We start from the raw sequence: 26,056 nt of genomic DNA, 5'->3' as shown, positions 1-26,056 counted from the left end.
TAAAAAAACAGCACGTACGAGAGGCAAGATAAAATCAAAGCTACCATGTTGCATACCAGCAAGCGGGTCTTCCTCGCTGTTGGTGGTGGATGGCTGCACATCGGAGGGTGGTGTCACTCCAGCTCCTGGTACGCTGTCTCTAGCGGGCAAGGCCACGGAGGGGATGGACGAGGAGACACTGCGGAGGGGTGGGGGAAGAAAACACACACAAACACACACACAGAGAACTGGGTCAGTTTTCATTCTGGAGATGCCTTTGACTGCTGAGGCACAGCATATGGAGCCAATATGACACTCGCATTGTCAGCAGGAGAAGAATGAACAGGTAGAAGAATGTGTTAAAATACCAGGGCTAAAAGGGTTAAACTGCGAAAGCAGGTTGCACAGACACAGGCTTGTATTTCCCCGGAGTGCAGAAGATCAAGGGGGTGATCTAAGATGATAGAAGGACTCGATCGGGTCGACAGAGAGAAACTATATCCTCTGGTGCGTGACTTTGCGACCAAAATTGTAAATGTAGCCACGCGAATAAACTCAAGCCCGTCCCAGCACCTTACCCGGTCTGCCATTCCAGCTGCTGTGATTATCCACACCCAGCACCATTCTTCAATAAGGAGTCCCTCCCCTCACAGGGCCCCGATTCACACTGGGATGGGGCTCCGGAAAGGCACTGTCGGACCTGCAGCATCACGCCCTAACAGCCGAGGGCGCCCAGGCACGCCGAGTCCAATCCTGCCTCAAACGGTCACATGACCGATTTCGAGCAAAAGTTGCGCCGATCGTGACAGGTGCCACCAGCAGGAGAGCTGGTTAACAGAGGACCCAGATTTAAGCCAATCCGCGCACAGCAGGATCCCACCCAACAGCAAAGTGGCAAATGATGCTGGTCTGGCAATAAATATTGCTTGGCTCCCAAATAGTGGCTGCGGATTCTTATACGGCCACCTGGATGCCAGTTGACCCGTGCGGGATGGGCAAGGACAACACGGGACAGGCAGAGGTGGAGATCCATGACAGTCAACCTCCTGGGATAATGATGACGATCAATAAACAAACAAACAGGACCTCATCCGAAAGATGGCACCTAACAGCGGAGCTCAGGATGGCGCTGGGAAACACCAACCTCAACTTTATGCTCAAGCCTCTGGAGCCAGACTTGAGGCCATGACCTTCGGACCCAGAGGCAAGTGGCAACTGAGAAGCGGCAGCTTACGGGCCCTCTCCTTGGAACTGCTGGTGACGGTGCTCGCCGCCATGCTGTTGGGGACCCCATGGGGACTGACCCGGTGACGGTACGTGCGCTCACCTCTGCTCCCCGGCCGGGGTGGCATCCACTTGGCCTTCTGCGGTGGCGGCCGACTCCGAGGGCGGCCCCGTCTCTTCAGCTGCCGGCCTCTCCTGTTCGCTACCTCCCGCGCTGAGGCCCTCACCTGCTGTTTCCTCCAACATGCCGGACACCGGGCTGCTCGTGTCCATGGGGGAACCCTCCAGCTGACTGCCCCCTGCCACCAGCGCGTCCGAACCCTCCACTCTCTCTGGAGACTGGGAGGCTGATATAGAGGAGGAGGGAGAGAAAAAAAAAAAGGATTCAACACGAGTTGTCCACCATAACATCTCTAAACACAAAGAGATGAACTACATAAAAATTGATTCAGGTTCATCAACGGGGGCAGAGGCCGGGGGTGGGGAGGGGGGGAAACTGCACTGAGGGTGTGCCACACCGCCCCAAAAGGACCCATACCGAGGGAGGTGCTGTGCCATCCCGGGGGCCCCGTACTGAAGGGACAGAGCACTGTCCTGGGGAGCTAGTTTTCAGGTGAGACGTTAAACTGAGGCCTCTGTCTGCCCTCTCAGGTGCATGCTAAGGATCCCACAGCACTACTGAAAGAACAGGGGACTTCCCAGTGATCTGGGCAATCTTTATTCCTCGGCCAATGATACCAAAACAGGGATCACTGAAACAGACTGACCTACAGGAGGGCATGTCCCCGATTGTTCCGCCGGGGGAAGGAGGCTTCGATTCTAGGGGAAAACGCTGCCTTTCGGGAAACTTGCCAAGTGATGGCCAATTGGGGGCTGTTCCTTCCCTGCAGGTGTACTCGATGCTGGCTCCTATTTCCACCCACCACGCCCGCACCACCTCCCCCCACTTCTGGCCACATTCCCCTCCTCCCAAGGTGGGTAAATGAGAGATACTGGTCAGCCAAGATCTGATCCAATGACAGAACAGGCCCAAGGGGCTGAATGGCCTCCATCTGTTACTACGTTCCCCAAGACCAACACACATCCGAGACGCGCACCATTCGATCCCTGTTGCTGCAGGGCTTGCTCTGGGGTGGGGGAAGAGGGAGAAATTAGAAGCTCTGTGAAGGTTAACCCCACCTGTAGTTGGCGCCGGCGACATTTCCATCTGCAGGGCCTCGGCCTCTCCGCTCGGTCTGTCCGGCACTGTCTCAATGGGCATCAGGGACTGTGTCGTCACCTCCTCGGTAGAAGTCAGCTGCAGCGATGAGGCCTGGCCTCCAGGCTGAAGGGCGGCCAGGGGCTGCTGTGCCGTCTCCAGGACGCCCAGGGCCTGGGTCTCTGTCGCGGGGGTGCCTTCCATTGAGGTCGGTGCTGGCAGGAAGTTCTCCAGTCGAGGGGTATCTAACCCACTGGAACCAACGATGGGCTGTTCTGCGTCTGGAAGGAAGGTTAAAAAAGGGAGCAAGTCACTTTGCCTTCATTTAAAACAAAACCTCCAGTTTAAAAATGCAGGACTGTGACATGCAGGATAAGCTGGCAGCTATTAACTTTTTAAAATCAAGGGCCACTCAGTAATGGGACAAGGCTCTGTGCCTGCGATTCCCCCACATAGTGACTGGACGAGGGCCACGGCTGTGCTTTCTCCCCCCACCCCGCCCCCCCAGCGAGCATTTGCCCGGTGGGGCCCACACCTCTCTACGCTCCACTGGGGCTCTCCCAGTACCCCATCGACAGATCTAGACGATCCATGCTCCTGCTTGGAATCCTTCCTTGGTCGCACCCTGCCCTACCGCATGTGATCTCAAGTTGTAAGTCTCGACACCCACCCTCAGCTACCAGTTTACTCAACCCTTCCTCCTCACTCTTTTCAGTCACTATGTCCAGCGACCCTGATCTCCCTCCCTGCTTTGTGAAGACCCTCCTCTCCAACCGGAATCTCATTGAGGAGAACCACCCCAGCTTCTCCGGTCTCTCCACGTAACTGAAGTCCCTCATCCCGGGTACCATTCTGGTAACTGCCTCTGAAGTCTTGGCCATCTCCAAAGTCTGGTGCTCAGAATGATATCGGATACCATCGCCCCAGTAGGGCACTGGCTGTCGCAAGTTCCATCTGTCCGTCCTGTAGTCAAAGGAATCTCAACCATAGAGCAAAAGAAAGGCAAAGGAGTCAAGTCCGTTCTTGATGGGCCAAATGGCCCACTCTGTACTGTCACTATTCTATGATTCCAATTCTTGCAGAATGTCTCCAAATACTTTAATCAACAACGTCCAAGGCCTCCAGCAATCTTGGGCAGTGAACTACTTTGCCTGAACAACGGGGTGTCCTATTAAGTTCGAATCCACGTCCCCCATTAATCTGCTGGCACAGCCACATCTGCGAGCGGATTCAGAGTTTGGCCATCGGTGACACAATGGCTTTAAGGACAGCACTTCCCAAACCTTCAGGCTCTGGAGACTTGCACAGGACAAGCCAGCGACACAAGCTCAAGATGAACAAAAGCAGCCTGGGCTTTAAGAAAGTCGGCAAAAGAATTCAGGCGGTGGGAGTTATGACGATCCGGAATGCGCTGCCTGGAAGGACAGTGGAAGCAGCTCCAATAGTAACTTCCAAAAGGAACGCGTTGCAGGGCTATGGGGAAAGAGCAAGGCGGGGGTGGAACTAATCGGGCAGTTCTTCAGATTAAGTGCCCCCAACCATCCTAAAGGCACTCACCCGTTAACTGGCCGTGCGTTCTCATGGCCTCCAGCGCTGCTTCCGCGATCGAGGCAGCCATGTTGCTGATGGCTTCGTTTGTGGCCGACAGGGCGCTGGAGCCCACGCCTGTGCGGGTGCAACAGAGAAAGGTTTCAGGACCGCTGCAAGACAGCTCGCGACGATGCGTGGGATGACTGAGAAGGGCACAAAGTTAACACGCAGCGAGCTTTCACAGGGGAGAGAACAAAAAGGGCCGGTGTACACTGAATGATCAAACCAGCCCCCAACAGGACATAAGTAATGGAGCGTGCTGCGGGAATGATTCACAATTGCTGCAGACAGTGTGAAATAAATTGAATGCACATCAGCTTCCAGAAACAAGTGGGAAGGGTATGGAATGGCAGCCTGTTTGTGCTGTTCAGCTGAGTCACTGTTAACTGTTCATCAGGAAACGCCCCTCCTTGTGTTGTCCATCACTCCAGAGATGGAAAACCTTAATCTGTATCTAACCCCCGTGCTGTACCTGTCCTGGGAGTGTTTGATGGGAACATTGTAGAGGGAGCTTTACTCTGTATCTAACCCCCGTGCTGTACCTGTCCTGGGAGTGTTTGATGGGAACATTGTAGAGGGAGCTTTACTCTGTATCTAACCCCCGTGCTGTACCTGTCCTGGGAGTGTTTGATGGGGACTGTGTAGAGGGAGCTTTACTCTGTATCTAACCCCCATGCTGTACCTGTCCTGGGAGTGTTTGATGGGACAGTTTAGAGGAAGTTTGTTCTGTATTTAATCTGTGCTACAGATGTTCTGGGATCGCTTGCTGCTGACTGCCTGAACACCGTCTTCCACTTGAACGAGGATTAAAAAGTCAAAAGCAGCTAAGAGGAGAAAGCACCCCACTGATCATCATTACATCCACCTTCATAAACCCACCATCCACATCAAGGACCACCTTTAAATCAGTGTCCTCCCCAGTTGGTTGCCTGACTGCTCAGCGAGGAAGGCAGTAGGTTGTATAGTTATCTCCAAACAGGGCAAAAAAAATAATAATAAAGGGGGAAATCACTGCCCTAAAACTATACAACCTACTACCTCAACATGCCGAAGCACATCAAAACAGTGATTCCACTTCCAGGGTTAATGATACCCCAACACCAAACAACGCCGGCTGCAGGAGAACCTTGCATCAACACGGAGGTTTTAAAGATGGACAGTCTTGCATTTTATATGTTCTTTCATGAGCTCAAGCCAATTAACTGCTGCTCGAAGTGTATCACAAAGAATTAGTAGCACAGAAACAAGAACACAATGTCAAGGGCTCTGTACCACCATTCAGCATCACACGAACCTCCTCCCAACCCACACTGCACCCGAAACATCCTTCTATTCCTTTCACCCCACATGTTTATCCAGCTTCCCCTTAAATGCATCAATACTAATCACCTCGACCACTCCCGGTGGGAGCGAGTTCCACATTCTCACCACTCACTGGGGAAAGGAGTTTCTCCTGAATTCCCCATCGGATTTATTACTGACTGTCTTATATTGATGGCCCCCTCGTTCTGGTCTCCCCCACAAGTGGAAACATCTTCTCTACGTCTACCCCATCGAAACCCCCTTCATCATTTTAAAGACTTCTATCAGGTCACCCCCTCTGCCTTCTCCTTTCTACAGGAAAGAGCCCCAGCCTGCTCAATCTTTCCTGACAGTTACAACCCCTCAGTTCTGTTGCCACTGTGCACAAAGCAGCAATGTGAGAATGAGCAGATAATCTGTTTTTCGTGATCTTGGTTGAGGGATAAACATTGGCACCAAGGCACCGGGGAGAACATCACACCCCTGCTCTTCTTCCAGTAGCGGCTGCAGGAACCCTGACATCTGCCTGAGGGGGCAGACAGGACCGCGGTTCAATGCCTCATCTGGAAGGTGGCACAGTGGCAATGCGGCGCTCCCTCAGTACTGCGGGACTCGCTATTTTCAGCACAGTTGCAGGCGAGTGGAAATCACGCACATAGCTGCAGCACAGGCAAGCGATTAGCTTTCACCTGCTGCGACCACAGTTCAGGCACGGACACCACGCCAGCCGGTTTTTGATGGTCTCGCTGAGAAGTAACTGATTCTACGTGCAGAATCTTGCTGACTGCGAAGACCGCGCATCCTTGCAGTTTCGGGAGGTCACGCTTGCCACCGTAGGAAAGACAGTAGATTGTATAGTTAACTCCGAGATCGGGTATGACCCTAAAACTATACAACCTACTACCTCATCCCAAAGGGCACCATTCCATCTCCAGCCAATCAGCGGCGCTTAAAAACCTAAGAGTGAACATGTTAACAAAACAAAAATACAAGCAGAGAAATGTCAAGGTAAAATAGGAGCGAGCGAGGTGTGTGGGGAATTAGATGGAGGCACAAACCCAGAGCTTCACTCGTATTTTTGACAGCACATTGCTCTCTTTCACTACACTCTGAAAAGCCTTGCATCGCCTGCGCTGGAGCATAGGATGCGCAGCCTGCTCCCAGACAAGGTTAATGGAATTGCTGCCTGATTATCAGAGGGTGTATAAACAAACACAGCCTGGTGGTAAACTCCTAGTCCAGCATTCACTTCTTTAGTTCGAGCTTTACTCTGTATCTTAACCCCCGTGCTGTACCTGTCCTGGGGAGTGTTTGATGGGGACAGTTTAGAGGGAGCTTTACTCTGTATCTAACCCCGTACTGTACCTGTCCTGGGAGTGTTTGATGGGGACAGTGTAGAGGGAGCTTTACTCTGTATCTAACCCCCGTACTGTACCTGTCCTGGGGAGTGTTTGATGGGGATAGTGTAGAGGGAGCTTTACTCTGTATCTTAACCCCCGTGCTGTACCTGTCCTGGGAGTGTTTGATGGGGGCGGCGTAGAGGGCATTTTGAGAAAACTATGTGTGGGGATGGCAAGGGAGAAGGAAAAAGATTAAACATCAAAAAGCTCCCATCTTACTGTTACTGAACCTTGTTACATCATTTGTTGCCCACCTCCCCTCCAGCATCCTATCTTAAATACACTGCCCCTGGTACATTGAATTATTACGCACACCATAAATGGATACAGGAGGTGCAGACTGCACGTGAGCAGTAACAAACCTGTTTGACTCTTGTCACCTTGAACAGACGAGTTGGCAGCTCTGGTGGAACCCGCAGCCTGCCGTACAAACACAGCGAGAGTAATTAATTTCTGAGCAAAGAAATGAATAGTAAACGCTCACCAACACGAGCGTCTTGGCAAGGAGGGAAAAGAAAGATACTACTTCAAAGCAAAGCCCTCTCTGTTCAAGTGTTCGATTACTATTCCTGGGATCAAATAGACTAGCTTTGGCTTTACAAAACGAGCTTTCATTTCGCAACGGGAATAGGCCATTCAGCCCCTTAAACCTGTTCTGCCTCTCCAGGCGGTGGGGCGGGGTTTAAAAAGAGTTCCTGATCACCAGTACCCTGTGCGTGGAAGAAATGCTTCCCGACATCCCCTCCGAATATTAAGGCTGAAGTTAAATTTTACGCACTCATTCCTCTCCAAGTCATTTTTGAATTTGGGAATTCTCCAGTTTCAAAAAACCTCTTCACTCAGAGAATTGGGAACTTTTGGAATTGTCTACCCCGGTGGGGGGGGGGGGGGGGGGGGGGGGGGTGGTGGATGCTCAGTCGCTGAGTATGTTCAAGACCGAGATCAATAGAGTTTTGGGCTCTCAGGAAATCGAGGGTGGGAAAGTGGAATTGAGGTGGAAGAGCAAGCTCAATGGGCCAAATGGCCTACTCCGGCACCTACTTCTCATGTTCTCCTCTCCTTCGAAGTAAGTTAGAGTTACACATCAGGGTGTTGACCCCGAGGCAACCTCCTCACCAGTGGCTTAAACAAAAACAAAAATTAAAATGTACACGGGTACTTAACAGACTCAGGCCCTTTCCACAGTGGCTCTGCAACCAGCCAAAGGGCACAGGAATCAAAAATAGAACTGACTCATCCCCTGTGCCAAATGGCGAGTGTCCTCCACACCAGCGGGTCGAGTCAACAGCTACTGTTCCCACCCCCCCCCCCCCCCCCCACACTCACTGGGGCGTTCTGCTCCTTGTTCTCTTTCTCCTCCTTGGCCTTCTCCTCTCTCCTGGCCTCCTCTTCTGCCAGCTGCTTCCGGCGTTTCTCTCTCCGCTCCTCCAACTCCTCGTCACGCAGTGACTCCAAGTGCTGGATGACGGGCAGCTTCACCACTTTGCCGATTAAGAGGAATCCAAAGTTAGATCGGCATTTCGGTTGAGGTATACAAACCTTTTCTGCACCCCCCCCCACCCCCCTCCCCTCCACAGCAACAGAAGACACTACCCTTTGCCCCAGTTCTCCCTTCATGGAACCTTCGGTGGTTCACATTCACTCTCAGCAGGAGGGCAGGGAGAACGAACCGCTCTCAGGCCGAGGCTGCTCCGCAGCACTAGCCAGTTTGACCTCAGGTCGGGAACACGTCTGTCCCTGGGTTAGAAGGTTGCAAGTTCGAGCCTCACGCTAGGGCATGAACCCACAATCCAGGCTGCCATTCCTAGTACTGCACTGTCCGAGGTGCTATCCTTTGGAGATGTTAAAGACTCCCACGGCACTATTGGCCAGGCTGCCTGCAGGAATGTCTCTGGATTCCTCTATCATCTACCAAAAACAGACTAACTGGTGTTGCACGTTCGTGCTATGTTTCATCCTAAACAGTAGCTGCACTCCAATATATAAAGTGTTCAGACTGCGACAAGGTGCCATACAAGCATTAAAGGGCAACATTCATCTTCTCCCTTTGGCCTGGTGCCTCCCTTGGGAAGAACCTGGTGGAGTGGAAGCTCGACCCACCGTTTGGGTCCACACTTTGCGCTCAAGCTAAGAGACGGTGAGCCGTCAGAAACCGAGCTGGCAGACGTGGCTGTTTAACACACCGAGCAGCTGAGTGGTAGTGAGCAGGGGTACCTGGATTAGGGTCAACTGATCTTAGCCGCAGGAGCAAGAATATTTCCCCAGGACTGGGAGAGGCAGGGACAGGCAACCCCCAGCCCTGAAGGATTCCCAGTGACCCATATTCAAGATGCATACCCAGTGGACAAGTGCAGGTTCAGCTGTAAGTCACTCCCCAGAAGCAAACGGACAATCCTGTCTAAACTCACACAAGGTGAGTGCTTGGGGCAAAGTACTGGAAGACACCAGACGCTTGCGGAACTGTACACAAGCTGAAGACTGTAAGTAGGAGGGGGGGAATTAAGAATTGAGTGCCCACTTTGGAGGGCAGTTAGGCGTCAACCACATGACTGTGGGTCTGGAGCCACACGTAGGCCAGACCAGGTAAGGATGGCCTTCCCTAAATGACCTTCACGAACCATGGCCACATCAGTCCATTCCTTTCTCCCTGATGTACTCCTCCAGCTTTCCCTTCAATGCATCGATACTATTCACCTCAACCACTCCCTGTGGTAGCGCGTTCCACATTCTCACCACTCCCTGGGGAAAGAAATTTCTCCCGAATTCTATATTGAATTTATTGTCGACTCCCTTGTATTTATGAAGAACGCAAGAAATATGACCACTGGCTTTGGGCTCCTTCAGCCCCCCCGCCCCCCCACCCCCCCCCCCACAACGTGGAAACACTTTCTCTACGTCTACCCAACCAAATTCTCACCTGCCACGCAGTCGTGCATACTCTCTGTGTCGAGTACTTTGCATTCCTCAGTCCAGCGGGTTAGTGCAGTTGGGATGCTGGACAGGGTACCTGCAGAAAGAAAGGAGAGCATTACAATCGATGCAGTACAGGTGGTCGGGTGAGCTACACCGGTGAAGCACCTGGACAGCTGAATACCCATCCTTACAGAATCATCACAAGGGGTCGGTTTTTCTCACCGGCTGCAAACTGCACGCTCGCTTTTAAGCGCGCAGCTATTTAAAAACGCCAACTGGAAAATATTTCAGCTTGGTCAGTAACGGCACAACAAATCACATCTCCAACCCATTCAGCCATCACGGCCAGATCCACGACTCAACAATCTAATCCAGTGAAACACAAACTGTTCCCACCCCCACACTGTGGAAACGAGCAGTTCAAGATGGATCACTGAAATTGGTGCAAATAAACGCCACAGGTATCGCCGTGACCAGACACAGCGCTTGATAAGTCAGCTCGTCTTCTGCAACTATCTAGATGCAGGTTTATATCATGCGTTGCACGGTCACCCCCTTTTCCTGCTGATTGCAGCCTCGGCATTCAGACTCGCCGAAACAAAAACTGCGCTCAAATATGACAGAGGCGGTCAGTCCAAAATTGGTCTGAGTGTGTAACAGTCTGCTTCTGCAGGCACAGAAGAGAAACGAATTCCCAGCCACATTCCCAGACGAACGAGGGAACTTTTTGCAAGCCTTTGGACCATTTTAAAAACCCTTTTACCATCGGAGCAGTTACTGGCTGCACTAGCCCATTTTCCCCACCTCCCCTCACCCCACCTGCACCCCAAATGGTCACGGTAACGGATGCGCCAGGATTCAGGTCCCCGCCTCTGAAGTCTCGGCGGACGCGCGGCTCGCTCCCCATCGGCTGCTTTACCCGCTTGGCTGGTCGTGGCTGTCTGGTCGTGGAAGAAGTCGTCCAGGAGGTCGTCGTCCGACCGAGCGATGATGTGGACATCGTCGTTGCCGACCAGCAGCCGCGCACGGCCGCGGCTTTGGAGCGGCAGGCTGCTGCTCAGCTGGAGGATGTCTGCGGCGGCTGAGGGCCCGAGCAATCTGGAAGGGGTTACGAGCGGAGACACTGGTTAACGGGGCCATACGAAGGGTAAAGCAAAGCACTGTAGTTCAGCTCGAGAGCAAGAGGATTCAAAAGCAGAGAAGTTATATGAAACTTGGGTCGAATCTTGGTTAAGACCACACATACGCTGCGCAGCTCTGGTCTCTATTACAGAAAGGATATACAAGCACTCGAGCGCAGCCCACTGAGCCAGGGCAGCGCCATGCGAGATGGGACAATGGATCACAACACACGAGCGCAGAATGCAGCTGAAAATGGGGCGAGCTCCTTTGGCCCCCTGCCTCGTGCTTTCGATCTTTTACCTTTGCAGGATGAGCGGAGGGTTGGGTTGCCTGTTCCCAGGGTAGTGCACGTGGATGGTGTGGCCAGTGTTGGCAGCAAACGGCCGGATCGCCCGCTGACTGCGCCCGATTCCTTGCGTGAGCCGCGTGGTGGAGGATCCCGTGCCCAGCGTCAGGGCGCTGTGATCCGCGTGCCGAACCATGAGCGGGTGCGTGGCAGGAATGTTACCCGGGGCTGGGGGTATATCCGCTAGGAAGAGAGGAGAGAAGTTAGAAAAGAACCCGCGGCGCCATCTTTAAGTGTGGCTAATTGAGCCAATCAACATTCGGTGCAGGAACACACAGCGGATCAGAGACTCAGCAACTCCAAAGATCAACACAAAATCCATCCTTGCAATCTACATCTGCAACAATTTGCCACAGCACCGCACAGTTGAACTGTAACTTTCTCATTTACTGCTGGAGTTGATTTATTTTATTCAACATGTAAAAATTCATCATTCCTGCACTGCCTAATGTTTTTGGTGGTGGGGAAGCAGAACAGGAGAGAATGTTGTCCCCTGCAAGCTGGCAGTGTTCGGTAATGGGAACATGTCTATTAGACACAGTGTACAGCCCCCATCACACTCCCCCAGGGCAGGAACAGTGCGGGGTTAGATAGAGTAAAGCTCCCTCTACACTGTCCCCAAACACTCCCCGGACAGGGTACAGCACGGGGTTAGATATGGAGTAAACCTCTCGCCGCACTGCCCAAAGACTATGGCCATCTCCAAATTTACAGCACCTACTGCAGCTCTTCGTCCTTGTCGCTGGAGCATGATCCACAATCCACTGGTAATCTGCTATGAATCTGCGCGGTGGCCTTCTGTCAAATGTACCACCTCCAACCCCCACCTCACCACATGGCAGAGGGGAGAGCTACATCCCAGCGAACTGATTTGGAATTAAGCCCACATTTAAGAGGTGAAAGGACAGCATTCTATTTTACATCACCCTCTTCCCTGACCCTTCTTTCAGAGCCTGTTAATTAAAAGACAACTGTGAGGCACTGCAGGGAACGCGCTGCAAGGCTGGACAGAGTTGTCATGGGCTTTTTAATACAACGTTCACTCGTCACGATTTAGGAGCAGATATACCGCTTTGCACAATACAGCACACCCAGGGTTGGTCAACACTCTCCCAACACCCCACCGAAAGAGAAACTCGTGGAGAATCTCAACAAGTCCACACATCTGCCTCCTGCACATAGTATTTCCTCTTGTGTGACATGCAATTCAGTAGCCGAGACCCCACCTCCCCCTCCTCCCACCACATGACAAAATGACACCAAGGGTCATCCTGCAACCACAGCGGAGAGATAATCGCATGGCTGACTGAAAGTATCGGCACTTCGACTGTGGAACTTTGACATTCTCTGACTTGGGATAATTTTCACCCCCCCCCCCCCTTTTTAACATAGGTGAAAATCACAAACAGAAACAACACTAGTAGGAACAGTGCAACCTTGGAGGGAGAGGAGAGCACAGCCTGAAGTGAATCCTTCTGTCTATAAGCTGGCTATGATTATAGCAGAGCTCAAACACTCTTCCCCAAAAGGTTGTGGATCAATTGAAATTTTCAAAACTGAGATTGAGAATATTTTTGCTGGCCAACAGCGAGGAGTGGTCAGGGGATATGGAGCAAAGGGGGGAGGTGGGGGGTAAATACGAGTCGCGATACAGATCAGCCATGATCTGCATGCATGGCAGCAGAGGCGGCTCGAGGAGCTATACTGCTTCCTCCTGCTCCTGTGCACATCCAGCACTGAACCATCAGGCCTGCCAGAACAAAGCGCTCTCAACGTCACAGGGCAATGAGGCATCAAATCGGAGCGGAGATTCCTTGCGAGGAACACAGCGCTTAGGCGGGGAAATCAGAATCTCCGAACCTCAAACCGCAGGTCAACGATATAGCTGAGGCCTCGGTCCATCAGCCGAGGACGACACGAAATATTGGTGAGGAGGGGTTTAGGGATTGAAGAACCAAATAAAAGGACCAAGGCGGAAACATTAAGCTGAGGAGGGGCTGGCTTGGAGGGGGAGTGGCTGGAGTCGCCAAAGCTTGCGGGTCACACCATTGACTGTTAAGGCATCAGGTTTCAAAAACCCTAAGGAAGGAGACAAGTGCCAAGTTATGCGAAACACTACATGTTTTGAGGTAGATGCAAGTCTTTGAGACCCTCCCTCAATCACTATGAAAATTCAAGAGAAAGCAGGCCAGTGCCGAGTCAAAAGGTAACATTTGCCAGACAGGTTCTTAACGCACATCAGTATTTAGCAAGCGTGAATTCTGGAGTCCAAGGGGTCTTGTCCAACTGCACAAGAAAAAATGCAGGCATGCGCTTTCTGGGCCTTACTCACCCTGCTGCCTCGTTTAAAAAGGGCTCGACGCCACTCTAACACTTGAAGAGTTAAGGCCAGGAAGGGCTTACACCCGCTGCGGGATCAGCGTAGAGTGAGCCCATGCACTTCAGGGCTGGAGCGAAGGTACACACGAGGCCCCGACAGCCAAAACATCCAGTTGGAGGTTTCTGGTTGGTTGGGTTGCTGCTGTTTTGAAAACGCGCAATTTTGCACGCACAGTGGTCCTTCAAGACCGGTGCGGATGCACCTGGGAAATCGGCCAATTATTGAATGTTTCAAATTTTATTTTGGACAAGGCCCCTTAGCAGCAGCAACTTTCGAAAGCCAGAGCGGCCCCTTCACCTAGAAACGGGTTTTGCTAATGATATTTCTGTCACTCGCACCTCTAATACGCAGTGTTACTAAAAAAAAAACAATGGGGCGGGGGAACACGACGCGGAGGGACAAATTAAATCGGTCAAGTGTCCATATTTGATATTTCTGGTTTCCCGCGCTTTCCTGTCACTGTCCAGGATATTTGAGGCTTTAAAAAAAAATTTCAAGTTTGTGAGCATCACCAATGCTTAGTGAGTTTGCTTTGTGGCATTTGGAAGAGCCTGTCTGCACTGAGGACCTGTGCCCATCAGCAGTAGATCTCAGGGGGAGAGGGGAGACGGAAACAGGGCTCCAATACAATTCTGTCTCGCTTTAGGTGCTGCTGCAGCCATCTGGACTTCCCTGAAGCCGCTGTCCCATAGAACCGAGAGGGGTCCCAAGGGGTCAGCAGCACCTAGTGCCCATTTGGGAAAAGGAGAGGACGATAAAATAAGGGCAGCGGGGGGGAGATCAGGAGGGAGGGGAGAGAGAAAGAGAGACAGGAAAAGGAGAAAAATGAAGGAGGAAAAAAATAGGAAGAACGAAAAATAGAAAAGAAAGCGAATCCAAGATATCAGAGCAAGAATGAGGGTCGGGGGCGGGGTGTGATGACATGTCCAAGGAAGGAGAGGTGATAGTAAATTAATTGCTCTTTGGTTAGATGTGAATTGGTGGTCTAAGTGTTCAAACATGCTCTCATCCCACACCCAGTAGATTGGCCAAGTTTCTGAGATGGTTGGAGATAAAAAAAAAAGGCATTTAATCATATAGGTCGACAAACAGAACATACTCCATTAAGTGATCATAGACACACTATTGAAAGGCACTGGAAGGACAGAGATTCCTCTACATGTTAAAATATGGTACAGAGGATGACTCCCAAAGTACAGTCAATTAATGCTGGACTTAAATATTAAAAGAAATAAACTTTCAGACATCTCATCAATTTAACTTCTGCTGGGGATCAAACTGGCACTAATTTGATGTGCGCTTTTCCAATTTCTGTTTTAATAACGATTTGTGCAGCCAATAAGCTTGGGCACGAGAATCTATAACCGCACAGCAAGAGGAGACTCAAACAGATGGAGAAAGGAATAGTCTGATCTTTACTTGAACATGCTTACACAGAGGCATCACCCTGGGTGCTGCAGCTGCCAGAGAGCAATCTGCAAGGCTGCTGTGTAGAACAAGTGAGGGGGAAAACAAGGCAGATACCTGGACACAGTGTCCCGGTCATTGGTTGCAGTTTGCACACCACAAGCCCTTTTAATGTTCCCCAGTCAGTATCCCACTCATTATTCTCATGGTTGACCTCACCAGGGTCTATCAGTAGCATCGGGTAAAACGACAGCATGGGGGACTTTCAAAATATCTGTTGCAAAGAGCAGAATGCATCATCTGTCAAAAATAAGATGGGCAATGCAGAAAGCACGGGCCCCGGCCAAACAGTACAGAATTTATATGCGCATTCAAAAGAGAGGTCCCCCATTGACGGTGGCCTCCGTAGGCTTGCAATCTCATTTCAAGCAAAGGAATGCTCATCAAAAAAAAAACCTTGCCAGCTTTCCCGACACCACTTCCGCCCTGCATTATGCCACAGTCCTTGCCACATCCCTCGGCAAGTGGACCATGCATTTCAAGATTCAACAGGAGTTGTATGCCCCACAAGCTCAAAATAGTACTTCTTTCTCCTAACCAGGGTCAGTCCTTGGCACCTCATGTCACACGCTACCGACAGCCAGGAGGGAGGCAGTCACATTATTCCAGGCATGCATGGGGACAACTCTGCATCACATGTGGTGACCTCAATGCCCATTCAGTCTCCTCTCACAACAAGGCAGCGGGAGTCAGTGATTGAGAAGATTTTAAAGCTCTGCTAGCGGAGGCCCCAGTGCTGCCAATGACGGCTCCGGTGACCTGCGCCCCCCCCGCCCCCTCCCCAGGCCAGCGGGCATCGTTGCCATGCAACAGGCTGTCAATGACTGGTTCCCCTCAGTCCTCCTGTACTGGCAGCGATGCCCGCTTCCTCGCCTGCGCAGCACAGGAATGGAAATCGGCATCCTCCCACCCAGTCCAAGCTGCGCCAAAGCTTCCGCGCGACCTGCCATTTTGAAAGCACCCGTTTCGCAGGGTCTGGCAGCAACTATCAAAGTGCATCCGGGTCACCAAACGGCACCCAAACCGCCCAACACCTCACCCAAGCCCAGCAGCCGACCCGGTTATGGCCACACAACCTAGGTAGTTGGCAGGCTGGCCATTCCTTCGTAGCCTGAAATAGAAGCGTAGCGCCTGTAGAAAGACGTGGCCGGCTGTTAGAATGGGACACGGTCAAGGAACCCCAGCTAAAAACTAGCGGAACTTGCGGATGGCAACATACCGTCAATTGTTGAACGGCAAATGAATGCGCCTTCAAGTCACATTGAAGGGTGCATAGCTTCATTGGTGTGAATGGGTTAGAAGGAGGTGCAAGGGGTCAAAGGGCAAAGAGCGAGGCTATCCCGTGGGGAGAGACACTGACACTCACTCGGTGTCAGGTGGCAAACAGCTTGTGACACAGGACGATAGAGAAGCGACAAGGGTGGGCAACTTCAACTAGACGCCAATCCCCGTCTTCCCCTTATGTTTTCTCGGTAAAACTCGCAGAGCTTCGACAATAGAACATTTATGTTATTAGTGACCAGCTGTAGGCTCAGTAACAGTAGCAAATGTCGCGAAAACAAACAGCGGCGGATTGCAATTAGTGCCAGTTTCAAACCATAACTAAACACAATGATCTTTCTGCTGCCAATTTGTTGCAGGAGAGGGGCAGAAGAAGCAGTCATCACTTGTCTTATATGTTTTATATTTGTTTAAAATCAGGAAGGGTTTAGACGGAGCAAATGAAGAGAAACTGCTTCCAACGGGTTGTTAAGCAGAGGGCACAGAATTAAGGTGATTGGCCAAAGATCCAGGAATTGGCATGAGAAATGTTTTCTTTTTTTAAACCGACTGGTTAGGATTTGAAACGCACTGCCCAATAAGGTGGAGGATACAGATTCAAGCGAAGCCTCCAAAAGGGAATCGGAGGAAAAAATTGCAGGGATATGGGGAAGGAGCTGAGGAGCGGGACTAACTGGATGGCTCTTTGAAAGAGCAGGCACAGACTTGGAGGGGCCAAATAACTTCCTTCTGTGCTGTACTTTGCGGTGATAAATCAAAAACCAAATGAATTGTATTGCCTGCTGGGCAAAGGAAGAGGTGAAAATCCAAAAGGGACATGTGCTGGGGTGAACTGGCCAACTGTATCCCAGAATGAAGTTCAGGAAGGGGGCTCCGAAGTTGACCAGCAGTGCTGACCAACGTCCCCGCCCCCTCCCAACCACCCCCATGCAACCATTGGTCTTTTAGAAACACTGCGCAGAACCCAGACGTTCTGCCAACCTACAACACATCACCACCGAGAGTTAACTTCTAGAGCTGGTGTGAGCAGAGTAGAAGCTGCAGTCAGATGCCTACCATTGATGTCACTGCCATTATTTTCATCGTGCACTGCTACAGGGAGGTGAAATGTACGGCTGACAGCTGCACCAAAGCTCCCAAACAGACTGTCTCCGCGGAAGGGATCAGCTGACAGTGAAAAAAAACAAACGCATGCTTTTGGTCGGTTGGTCTGGTTAGAGGCTTATCAGTACTAGAGCGTGCACGCATCGACTTCCACTGCCAGTGACCTCCACCTCCAAGGCCATGTCACGATCTCCACCCTCCCTCCCAAAAACCCACGACTTCCAACGTTACTGAATTTACAGCATGGGAACAGGCCAGTCAGCCGCGATGCTCCACATGAGCCCCCGCCCTTTCTATTTACCTTACCTAACCCTATCAAGCATAACCTTCTATTCCTTTCTCCCTTGTGTACTTATCTAGCTTCCCCTTAAATGCATCTTACTATTCGCCTCAACCACTCCACGTTGTGGCAAGTTCCACGTTCGGGCCACTCACTGGGCAAAGTTCCTCCTGAATTCCTTATTCCATTGACCATCTTGTACTTATTGGCCCCTAATTTTGGTCTCCTCCCCTCTGCTGCCCCACAAGTGGAAACATCTTCCCTACATCTACCCGACTGGATCCCTCCAAGAATTCCAAGGACCGCGATCAGGTCACCTCTGCTTTTCCAAAGAGAGCCCCAGTCTGTTCAGTCTTTCCCAATAGCCATAAACCGACAGACGACCAACAGCTCCTCTCCCAAAAATATCGGGAGCGCTACGGCAAACTCTCGCACTCAACTTACCCCATTCCCTTCCTCACTCTGCGGCCATAAAAACGACACCAACGTCCCATCCAGCAGCAACCCCCCCACCGCCCCCAAAAACAAAAGAGAGCTAATGTCACAGCACAGTGTGGCTACAGCTCAGAGAATGAAGCCAGCCCTTTCTGTCCAATAGCTTTGAATCAGGTTTTCCTGGTCCCTTGCTCACTAAGCCACAGTGACAGCAATCAAATACAGTCAACGACACTCAGAGAAAATCTCACCCCCAACTCCTCATCCTCACCTCCTCTATCCCCATGAAATTGTAACAGACAAGGCTCAGAGATGGTGGAAGCGGAGGGGCTTTGCAACAGGGACTACCCATTCTTAGCGGTCAGATGCAATATTCTGCCCCCTCACCCTTGAGGTCGCCCCAAGCGAGCGAGCACATTTATACTCGGACCAAAGATTTCCCAAAGATTCCCGAGGAAAACGGAACTGACTTTACATCACCGGGATTCAGCTTTCCCTTGGCACCTCACTCTTTTAAGAGGATCAGGACCTTGCTCGCGAGGGTTCAGCTATCCAGCAGTCTCGCTGCTGGCCAAATGCCAACTTAATGGGCTGAAATGATCAGAAAACCACCGTCAGCCCAAGTGGTTTTAAATTGCTGGAGGTCATGACACAATTTTTCAACACCCATTAATTACACTTCCTCATTTTTGTCTGCCAACACCACCCAACTCGATCAGTCTGGTGTATTCACTGGTTTAAAATTTGTCTACTTTTCACTATTGAGCCACTTATATGTCTTAAAAACTCAAATCCCCACCAGAACTGGGCCCTGTTTTGTAAATCTCAGTAAAGTCAATTATTCACTGCACACTAGCAGAACGACAAATCGACTACTTTCCTTGGATTTCCACGAGAGAGAGAGAGAGAGAAAGAGAGAGAGAGAGAGAGAGAGAGAGAGAGAGAGAGAGAGAGAGAGAGAGAGAGAGAGAGAGAGAGAAAAAGAGAAGGGGAGGAACCTTTTATTTATTAAAAAAAACTCAACTTCCCATAAAATGGCCTTCCCTGGCGCCCCACACCCATCCACAATCACAAAGACATGCGCAAACACCGAAATACTACACTGCAGATGCTGGAAATCTGAAACTAGAACAGAAACTGGTTATGCTCAGCAAGGCGGGCAGCATCGGTGGAGAGAGGGGTTAATATTACTACCTTCCTCCCTCCAAAGAAGGTGCGTCTGATAAATTGCTGGAGAGATCTGTCTTATTCTTCCACACCCTCCTTGTAAAACTCTGGAGTAGCAACTCACCCTAGTAAATGAATCTCGAGGATTATATTCCAAGACGCTGCGTTGCCCACACCCCAAGTTACAAAGACCTGGTCCAGCAAAAGGCTCAAACGCAAAAAAACCCAGCGACAGAAACCTGCACAATTCCACCTGCTTTACCGCAGAAATCAAGTCGCAGTGGCCTTTGCCACAGGCTGGACTAAGTTACAACTGCAAAAATGAAATCCAAGAACACAAGTTTTCTCGGAGCCAGAGCCTTCTGGAGATCCCTGGGAAACAGACTGCCCTCCCTACTCCAGCACAAATCATGTCCGAACGACTCGGCTTGGCCGAGAACACAGCCAGTTCAGATCCTCTTAGAGAGGAGGTTTCAACAAGAGATTGAAACAGGAGGTTTCAACAAGAGATTGAAACAGGAGGTATAACATGCATCAGTCAGGGGTGTGCAAAATAGCCGGCGGGAGTGAGGGGGACTCTGGACATCTTTTGGACCGAGACAGAGCTGCAACATTCCGCTTCACCCCAGCGCCCCTATCTCCAACAATCGGCCTTTACAACTGGCCAGTATTTTGTTTACAGCAGCTTTGGATCGGACCGAAGGTTGCATGATGAATGAATTTAAAATCCACCGTGACAATAGCTCGTACATTCCACCCATTAAAACAATGACAGATTGCACATTTCACAGGAGGGGCCATAAATAATGGAACAAAAGACGAGAGTTAATTATAAAGAGCATAAATCGCACTAAAAGTTGGAAACAAAACAGCTGTTCATCAGTGACACAGAGCGAGGCTCTTCAGCTGAACCAGACGAGCGGTGAGACCCTTATTCAGATATTGCCCTGCCTGCCGTGCATTCCCACAGTTGGCTTTTATTTCAGATTTCCCTCATCTTTAACCGTTAAGCTGTGTTTACAAGATTAGATTAGTCGTGTTATAAGCAACGACTGAATCCCTAACCAGCGACTGTGGCCAACGACAGTCAGCCCTTCATTGAAGACAGCCTCCTACCTGCAGTGGAGAACATGTTGTCAAACTCAATGATCAGATCATCCTCTCTGTCGAAGCGGACGAGTGACTCGTCGATATCCGGATAGTCTTCGTCCAGCTCCATTTCTGACCCCTCCTCATCCTCGTCATCCTCATCCCCTTCCTCTTCCTCTCCTTCCTCGTCGTCCTACATATGCAATGACACAGACACACACACACACAAACCCCGGTGAATAAACCACGGTTTTTTAAACTCCCCAGACAGTTGTCCCTGCCGAAATAACCACTGTGCCACAGCCAAAGTCATGTCAAAAAGCCATGACACTGTCAGCACTCACCGCATTCTCCCGGTACAGAGCCTCTGGTCTCTACTCCAAGGACGAACTGCGCCAGGTAGAGGGATGAATACAACAGAAATTGGAAAACCACTTAAAAAGATCACAGAATTACATAGAATGTACAGCGCAGCAGAGTGAGTGGGTAGTGGAAGTAGATTCAATAACAACTTTCCGAAGGGAACTGGACAGAAATTTCAGCACAAACTGGCCATTCAGCCCATTTAGTTGAAGCTGGTGTTTTATGCACTAAACAAGCCTCCTTCATTTCAGCCCCATCAATATATCCCTCTAGTCTTTGTGTATTTATCTGGCTTCCCCTTAAAGACGCTATTCACCTCAACTACTCCATAGGAAAGGAATTTTTTTCTTATTGCAGGGCTCTGGGGACAGCTCTTGCCAAGAGAACAATGGGGGAGGTTTGAAGACACCATTTAACGAAGAAACGGTGCTGCCTCCATCACAGTTTGACCTGGCTGATGGAGGGTTAAAGGGCTGGGCACTTCAAGCCAGGGTCAGACACGTAAAACCTGGGCTTCCAACATCAGAAAGAGCCCATTCAAGAACGCCAACCGTTGGGGTGGGGGGGTGGGCTGGGAGCCATGCCCACGATAGCATCTCAGCGTCGAACAACTGCTGTCACTAGTGATACCTGGATGGTGAGGAGGGAGGTGAAGACGAACAGGAAAGCAGCCAAACCTGAAACAAGTGGGCTCACGGTGCTTCCTCACCTGATCATCTTCGTCCTCCTCCTCTTCCTCATCTTCATCCTGACTGTCGTCATCATCCTCATTACTTCCACTGCTATCTTCCTCTTGCGTGTGCTCCTCGTCATCAGGGTCCAAGATATTCATAGAATCTGTGCAAAGGAGAACAGTGGTAAACGGAGCAAGCGGACCTTTAATAACGGGACCCGATTCGGGTTTGGTGGTAAATTAACTTGCCCAGGACCAAAACTAACCACTTAACTGAAGTTAAATCCTGTCGTGCCCAATCATTCACTCAAACAGCTCAAAGCATTTTGCTTACACCTAATTTAAAGGAAAGTGTCTTGTGTTGGTACATGCAGTAGCAATATTGCACATAGGCAGATCTCACAAAAAGCAATGAGGTGAATGACCACTTTTTGCCACAGCGATTGTCGGGAGGGGAGGGTGGGGGGGGAATGTTATCCCAGGACACAGGGGAGGACTCCCCCCTTCTCTTCTTCCAACCGCGCCTTGGGATCTTCAACGTTCAACTGAGCGGTCACACCAAACCTTGGATTAATGCCTCATTTGAGGGGAGGCACCTCCGACTTTGCAGCACCCCCTTAGCGCTGCTTTGGGACATGGTCTAGGTTAGTCCCGGATTCACTGAGGCAAGAACTCATTCCAGCCTGATATGTGGGAGGCAGCTGCTGTGAAGATACTTAGGCCGGGTCAATGCTTGTAGCAAAATCAATTCAAGATATTCCAGTGCACGAGCACAGTGGAACTCTGAAGGTAGAGACCCCCCAAAGCTGGACCGCTGGTCCCTCGTTTCACACAGCCGATTTTAATAGCGTGGTTCAGTACTCACTGGCACTTTGTATGCAAATTGATTTAACAACAGCTCAGCTTCTTCTTGGCCAATGTGCTGCTGTTGCTATTGAGAGATTTTGTTTTACAGGTACCTCCCACCACCTCCCCCAACCAGCAAGTGTGGGCAAGAGCTCAGCAATGCAGGAGTCCATGTTTAAAAGTGGAGAACTAGCACCCTATCAGCACTGGTATTAACCCACCAACGTGCAGATTAATATTGCTGCAACGGAAGCACGTTTTATTTTCATTCTCTGCATGTGGGCGTCACTGGCAATTATTGCCCATCCCTCGTTGCCCTCGACAAGGTGGCGGTGAGCTGCAGCAGTATGTGGGGTCAAGGTGCTCCCACGGTGCTGTTAGGTCGGGAATCCCAGGATTTTGACTCAGTGACACTGAAGGAATGGCGGATATGCCAAGTCAGGATGTCGTGCGAGATCGGGGGAGGGGAACTTGGAGGTGGTGGCTTTCCCACGTGCCTGCTGCCCTCGCCCTTCTAGATGGCGGATGTTATGGGTTTGGCGGTGCCGACAATCAACAACCGTCTCAAAAGCGATCACTACAACTGAACTGCACTGCTGACTCGAAGATGCCACAGTAACAAAAGCAGCAGGATGGCCTGTGGGTTGGCAAGTGTAAAACTTAACTAGAAACAGTCGTTCTGAACCATCGGGGCAACAGCGACAGACCATGCGCAGAACTGGAAGCTGACTCCATCCCCCACCCTGGCCATAGTCTCAGACCTGTTCACAAAGTCACGGTCCTATCTGACCTGGAGCTGAGCTTCCAGCTGCCCCCATATTAGCCCCATCTCACAGAACGCCTGCTCACACGTCCGTAACATGGCTCGCCTCAGCCTACTCAGCTCATCTGCTGCTGAAATCCTCATTCATGCTTTTCATTACCTCTAGACTCGACTGCTCCAGTGCTCTTTTGATCGGCCTCCCATCCTCCACGACCTTCAGCTCATGCGAAACTCTGCTGCCCCGTATCCAAACTCACACCAAGTCACTGTCACCCCGCCTCTGCTCGCTGACCTACACTGGCCCCTGGTCCGGCAACTTAAAAATCCTCATTCTGGCTTTCAAATACCTCGATGGCCTCACCCCTTCCTAACTCTCTAATCTCTGCCAACCCTCCAAGAGTGCTGTGCTCAACCGACTCGGGCGGTTAAGTGTATCCACCACGGCCATCGTCTCACCACTGGCAGCCATACCTTCAGCCATCTAGGCCCGAAGCTCCGGAATTCCATCCCTAAGCTTTTCAGTCACCTGCCCTAATATCTCAGTGTCAAACATCGTCCTGTAATGTTCCACCAAAGCTCATTGGATCTTTTATGATGTTAAGGTTACTATTACAAGCGCATCCATCAATAGTCACAAAAGCAGAGCTCTACACAAGGGCTGGCACGTTACTCACACAGATAATGAAGTGATGCACCATTGGTCCAATATCACTTTGACTTCTCTTTTGGACAAACTTAATATTATGTTGCACTGGCTGGTTTAACATCACCGGCACTGATCCAAATCAGTATCAAGCCTGCCCTCCCTACTCAAAGAAGGGACACGCAGGCAGGTTTGGACTTTGCCTTCTCCCAAGAGCAAGGACTGCTTCAGTTATTTTTTTCAATTAAGTGTCTTTTACCGTAACCCACCACCACTTTCAGGAGTGGGGTAACCAGCACAACCTCCCCAAACCCTCTCTCTTCCTCCCCGCTCCCCACAGTTTTTGTACGACCTAATTTTCTGAAGGGTCTGCATTCATGAAACCCAACAAGATGGGTCAAGGTGCCCAAAAAAAACTTAGATATTGTCCCTATGCTTCTTTTTGTCTTGTGCTTCCAGCTACAAAATGGTAGGTGAAGGGGAGCGAAGAGATGAAATGAAAGGAATTATGACTGGATGGAGCAACTACTGGAGAGATGGATGAGTGTTGGGGGGTGGGAAGAGACAGGAAAGGAATCAGATTGGTCAGAATGGGGAAAAAGGGAAGAAATTAGATGGAGACTGGAGTACGAAGGGATGGATGGGAGGGGAATGATCAGACATGAGTCCCTTACCATCCCAAGCTTTGTGCAGTGCCCATTTACTCGCATGCTGCACACACAAAGCTTTTTTTTTTCTTTTTAAACTGATGACGATGCAGGATTGGTAATTAAGGGCTCTCCTTCTGCACAGCAGTAAAGACAGTTTTTTTTTTGTACCTTCTCGGTTAGCCTGCAGAGTGGGCGCCTGACTGAGATTTGAGGGAGCCTCATCCATCAACACATCCTCCTGGGACTCATCCTCAGTACTTCTGCAAGCTGTAGCGCCAGAGGAAGGAAATAAAATAAAGAAAAAGTGAATGCAAGCCCACGACAGTGCATTCTACATTTTCCACAACATACCATCGACTTTTGGTACTCGCACTTTGGAATTTTCCTACCCACATATTTGCACTTCGGAGCTTTAATCCTAGTTTTTTTTTTTTGGTGTGCGGGTGCTGAATGGGTCTATTGTAGGGCGAGCATTTTTACTGTAAAGTCCAGTTGTGTACACTTTGAGCAGAGTGTGTGTCATTGGAGAGTGTTGGGAGGTGCCAATTAAGTATTTTAGGATCATTTCAAGTACTTCTTTAGCGATCGACCATTTTGGCCCACATTTGTTTGCCAGCACTATCAACTTAAATTGCAATTCCCAGTTTTCACTTGGTATCATTCCTTGGCACAAGGCAGCAGCGGGAAAGACACAAGAGAGCCTTAACCTTTTCTTGTTTGTTTTATTGTTCGATTGCCCATTTAAAGCCTTCTGCGACAACACTGGAAGGGGTTCGGATACTAATGACATGCTACGATAGGCAGAATCCGCCCCACTATGGCCCAACGAGTAATCTAAGTGCGTTGTGAATCTCCAGAAGCCAAACTCCGAACCTCAGCCACGACGTTCTGGGGGACATCTCTCGCTTTCTCTGTGTGGGGGAAGGAATATGGGGTAGAGAAAACAGATTGGGAGGGGGGGGTGGTTGAGGGGGAGGGTGGGGGGCAGTGGGGAAGCGGAAACACCTGAATGGACTTCCTCCAAGCTGCCGGTTTCAGGCTATTAGTGCAGGCACGAGAGCAGGCTTTTGGGAAGGTGCACGGCAACTGAAGAGGAACAGGCAGACAAAGCGAGAGGAGAAAAATAAAAAATTACTTGCACAACCCCACAACAGACACACAAACACATGCCAGTGAAACTTCACTGGGTTTCGGAACAAGCTTCTCGTTCACCTTTCACTGCTGACTTGCGAGTCATTTACAAATCATCTCACCACCATTCTGCAAAAGCAAACAGTCTTCTCATTCCAGCATCCTCTTTATGTGCCTGAATGGAGGATCAGGGAGATATTCCCGGCTTTTTTGTAATATATAAAGATATATAAACAGTCCACCACATCACCCTGCTCCTCGCCCTCCCTTGACTGCCCATTACAATCTTGTTCAAACAGGGAAAGCTGCAGTCATTCTGGCGTTACTGGCTTGAGGGATGACCGAACCCGATGAGAGAATTCAAGCACAGACACAGATCATTCAGCCCAGGAGGTCTCTGCTGGTGTCTATGCTCCACGCGAGCCTGGGATATTACTACTTGAGAATTTTGCTAGTGTTTTTGCGGCCTATTCCATCCATGGTTTTCGCCAATGCTGCTCTCCGGCAGAGAGCAGGCAGTGGCCCTGTGGTGGCACTCCTCCCAACTTCTCTCTCGCATCCCTGCCCCTTCTTAAAATACACGGTGGTGCAGAGCAGAGCAGAGGCTAGCCACCAGCAAAACCCTCTGCCCTTCCAGTGCATCCCATTTCAGCTTCCTTACGGGCCCGTACGACGTCACCCACATTCGCTGCTCAAAAATCCGAGGAGAC

At 50.5% G+C, this 26,056-nt stretch overlaps 1 protein-coding gene across 1 annotated transcript in view; it reads right to left on the bottom strand.

Annotated features, from left to right (window-relative positions):
• The window catches only part of huwe1 (HECT, UBA and WWE domain containing E3 ubiquitin protein ligase 1), a 124,317-nt gene that overhangs the window by 32,602 nt on the left and 65,659 nt on the right, over positions 1–26,056 (bottom strand). The window contains exons 45-56 of the mRNA XM_068024344.1: positions 24,384–24,482; positions 21,350–21,477; positions 20,305–20,470; positions 11,029–11,257; positions 10,526–10,704; positions 9,611–9,700; positions 8,020–8,174; positions 7,056–7,113; positions 3,959–4,066; positions 2,383–2,682; positions 1,307–1,550; positions 57–178 (exon numbers count right to left, since the gene is read on the bottom strand). Coding sequence (XP_067880445.1) covers positions 57–178; positions 1,307–1,550; positions 2,383–2,682; positions 3,959–4,066; positions 7,056–7,113; positions 8,020–8,174; positions 9,611–9,700; positions 10,526–10,704; positions 11,029–11,257; positions 20,305–20,470; positions 21,350–21,477; positions 24,384–24,482 — 1,878 coding nt within the window. The remainder of the gene's footprint in view (positions 1–56; positions 179–1,306; positions 1,551–2,382; positions 2,683–3,958; positions 4,067–7,055; positions 7,114–8,019; positions 8,175–9,610; positions 9,701–10,525; positions 10,705–11,028; positions 11,258–20,304; positions 20,471–21,349; positions 21,478–24,383; positions 24,483–26,056) is intronic.

Source organism: Heterodontus francisci, chromosome 49, assembly GCF_036365525.1.
Source record: "Heterodontus francisci isolate sHetFra1 chromosome 49, sHetFra1.hap1, whole genome shotgun sequence".
NCBI lineage: Eukaryota > Metazoa > Chordata > Chondrichthyes > Heterodontiformes > Heterodontidae > Heterodontus > Heterodontus francisci.
Note: the sequence above shows the minus strand (reverse complement) of the source record. Positions and strands in the feature narration are given on the sequence as shown.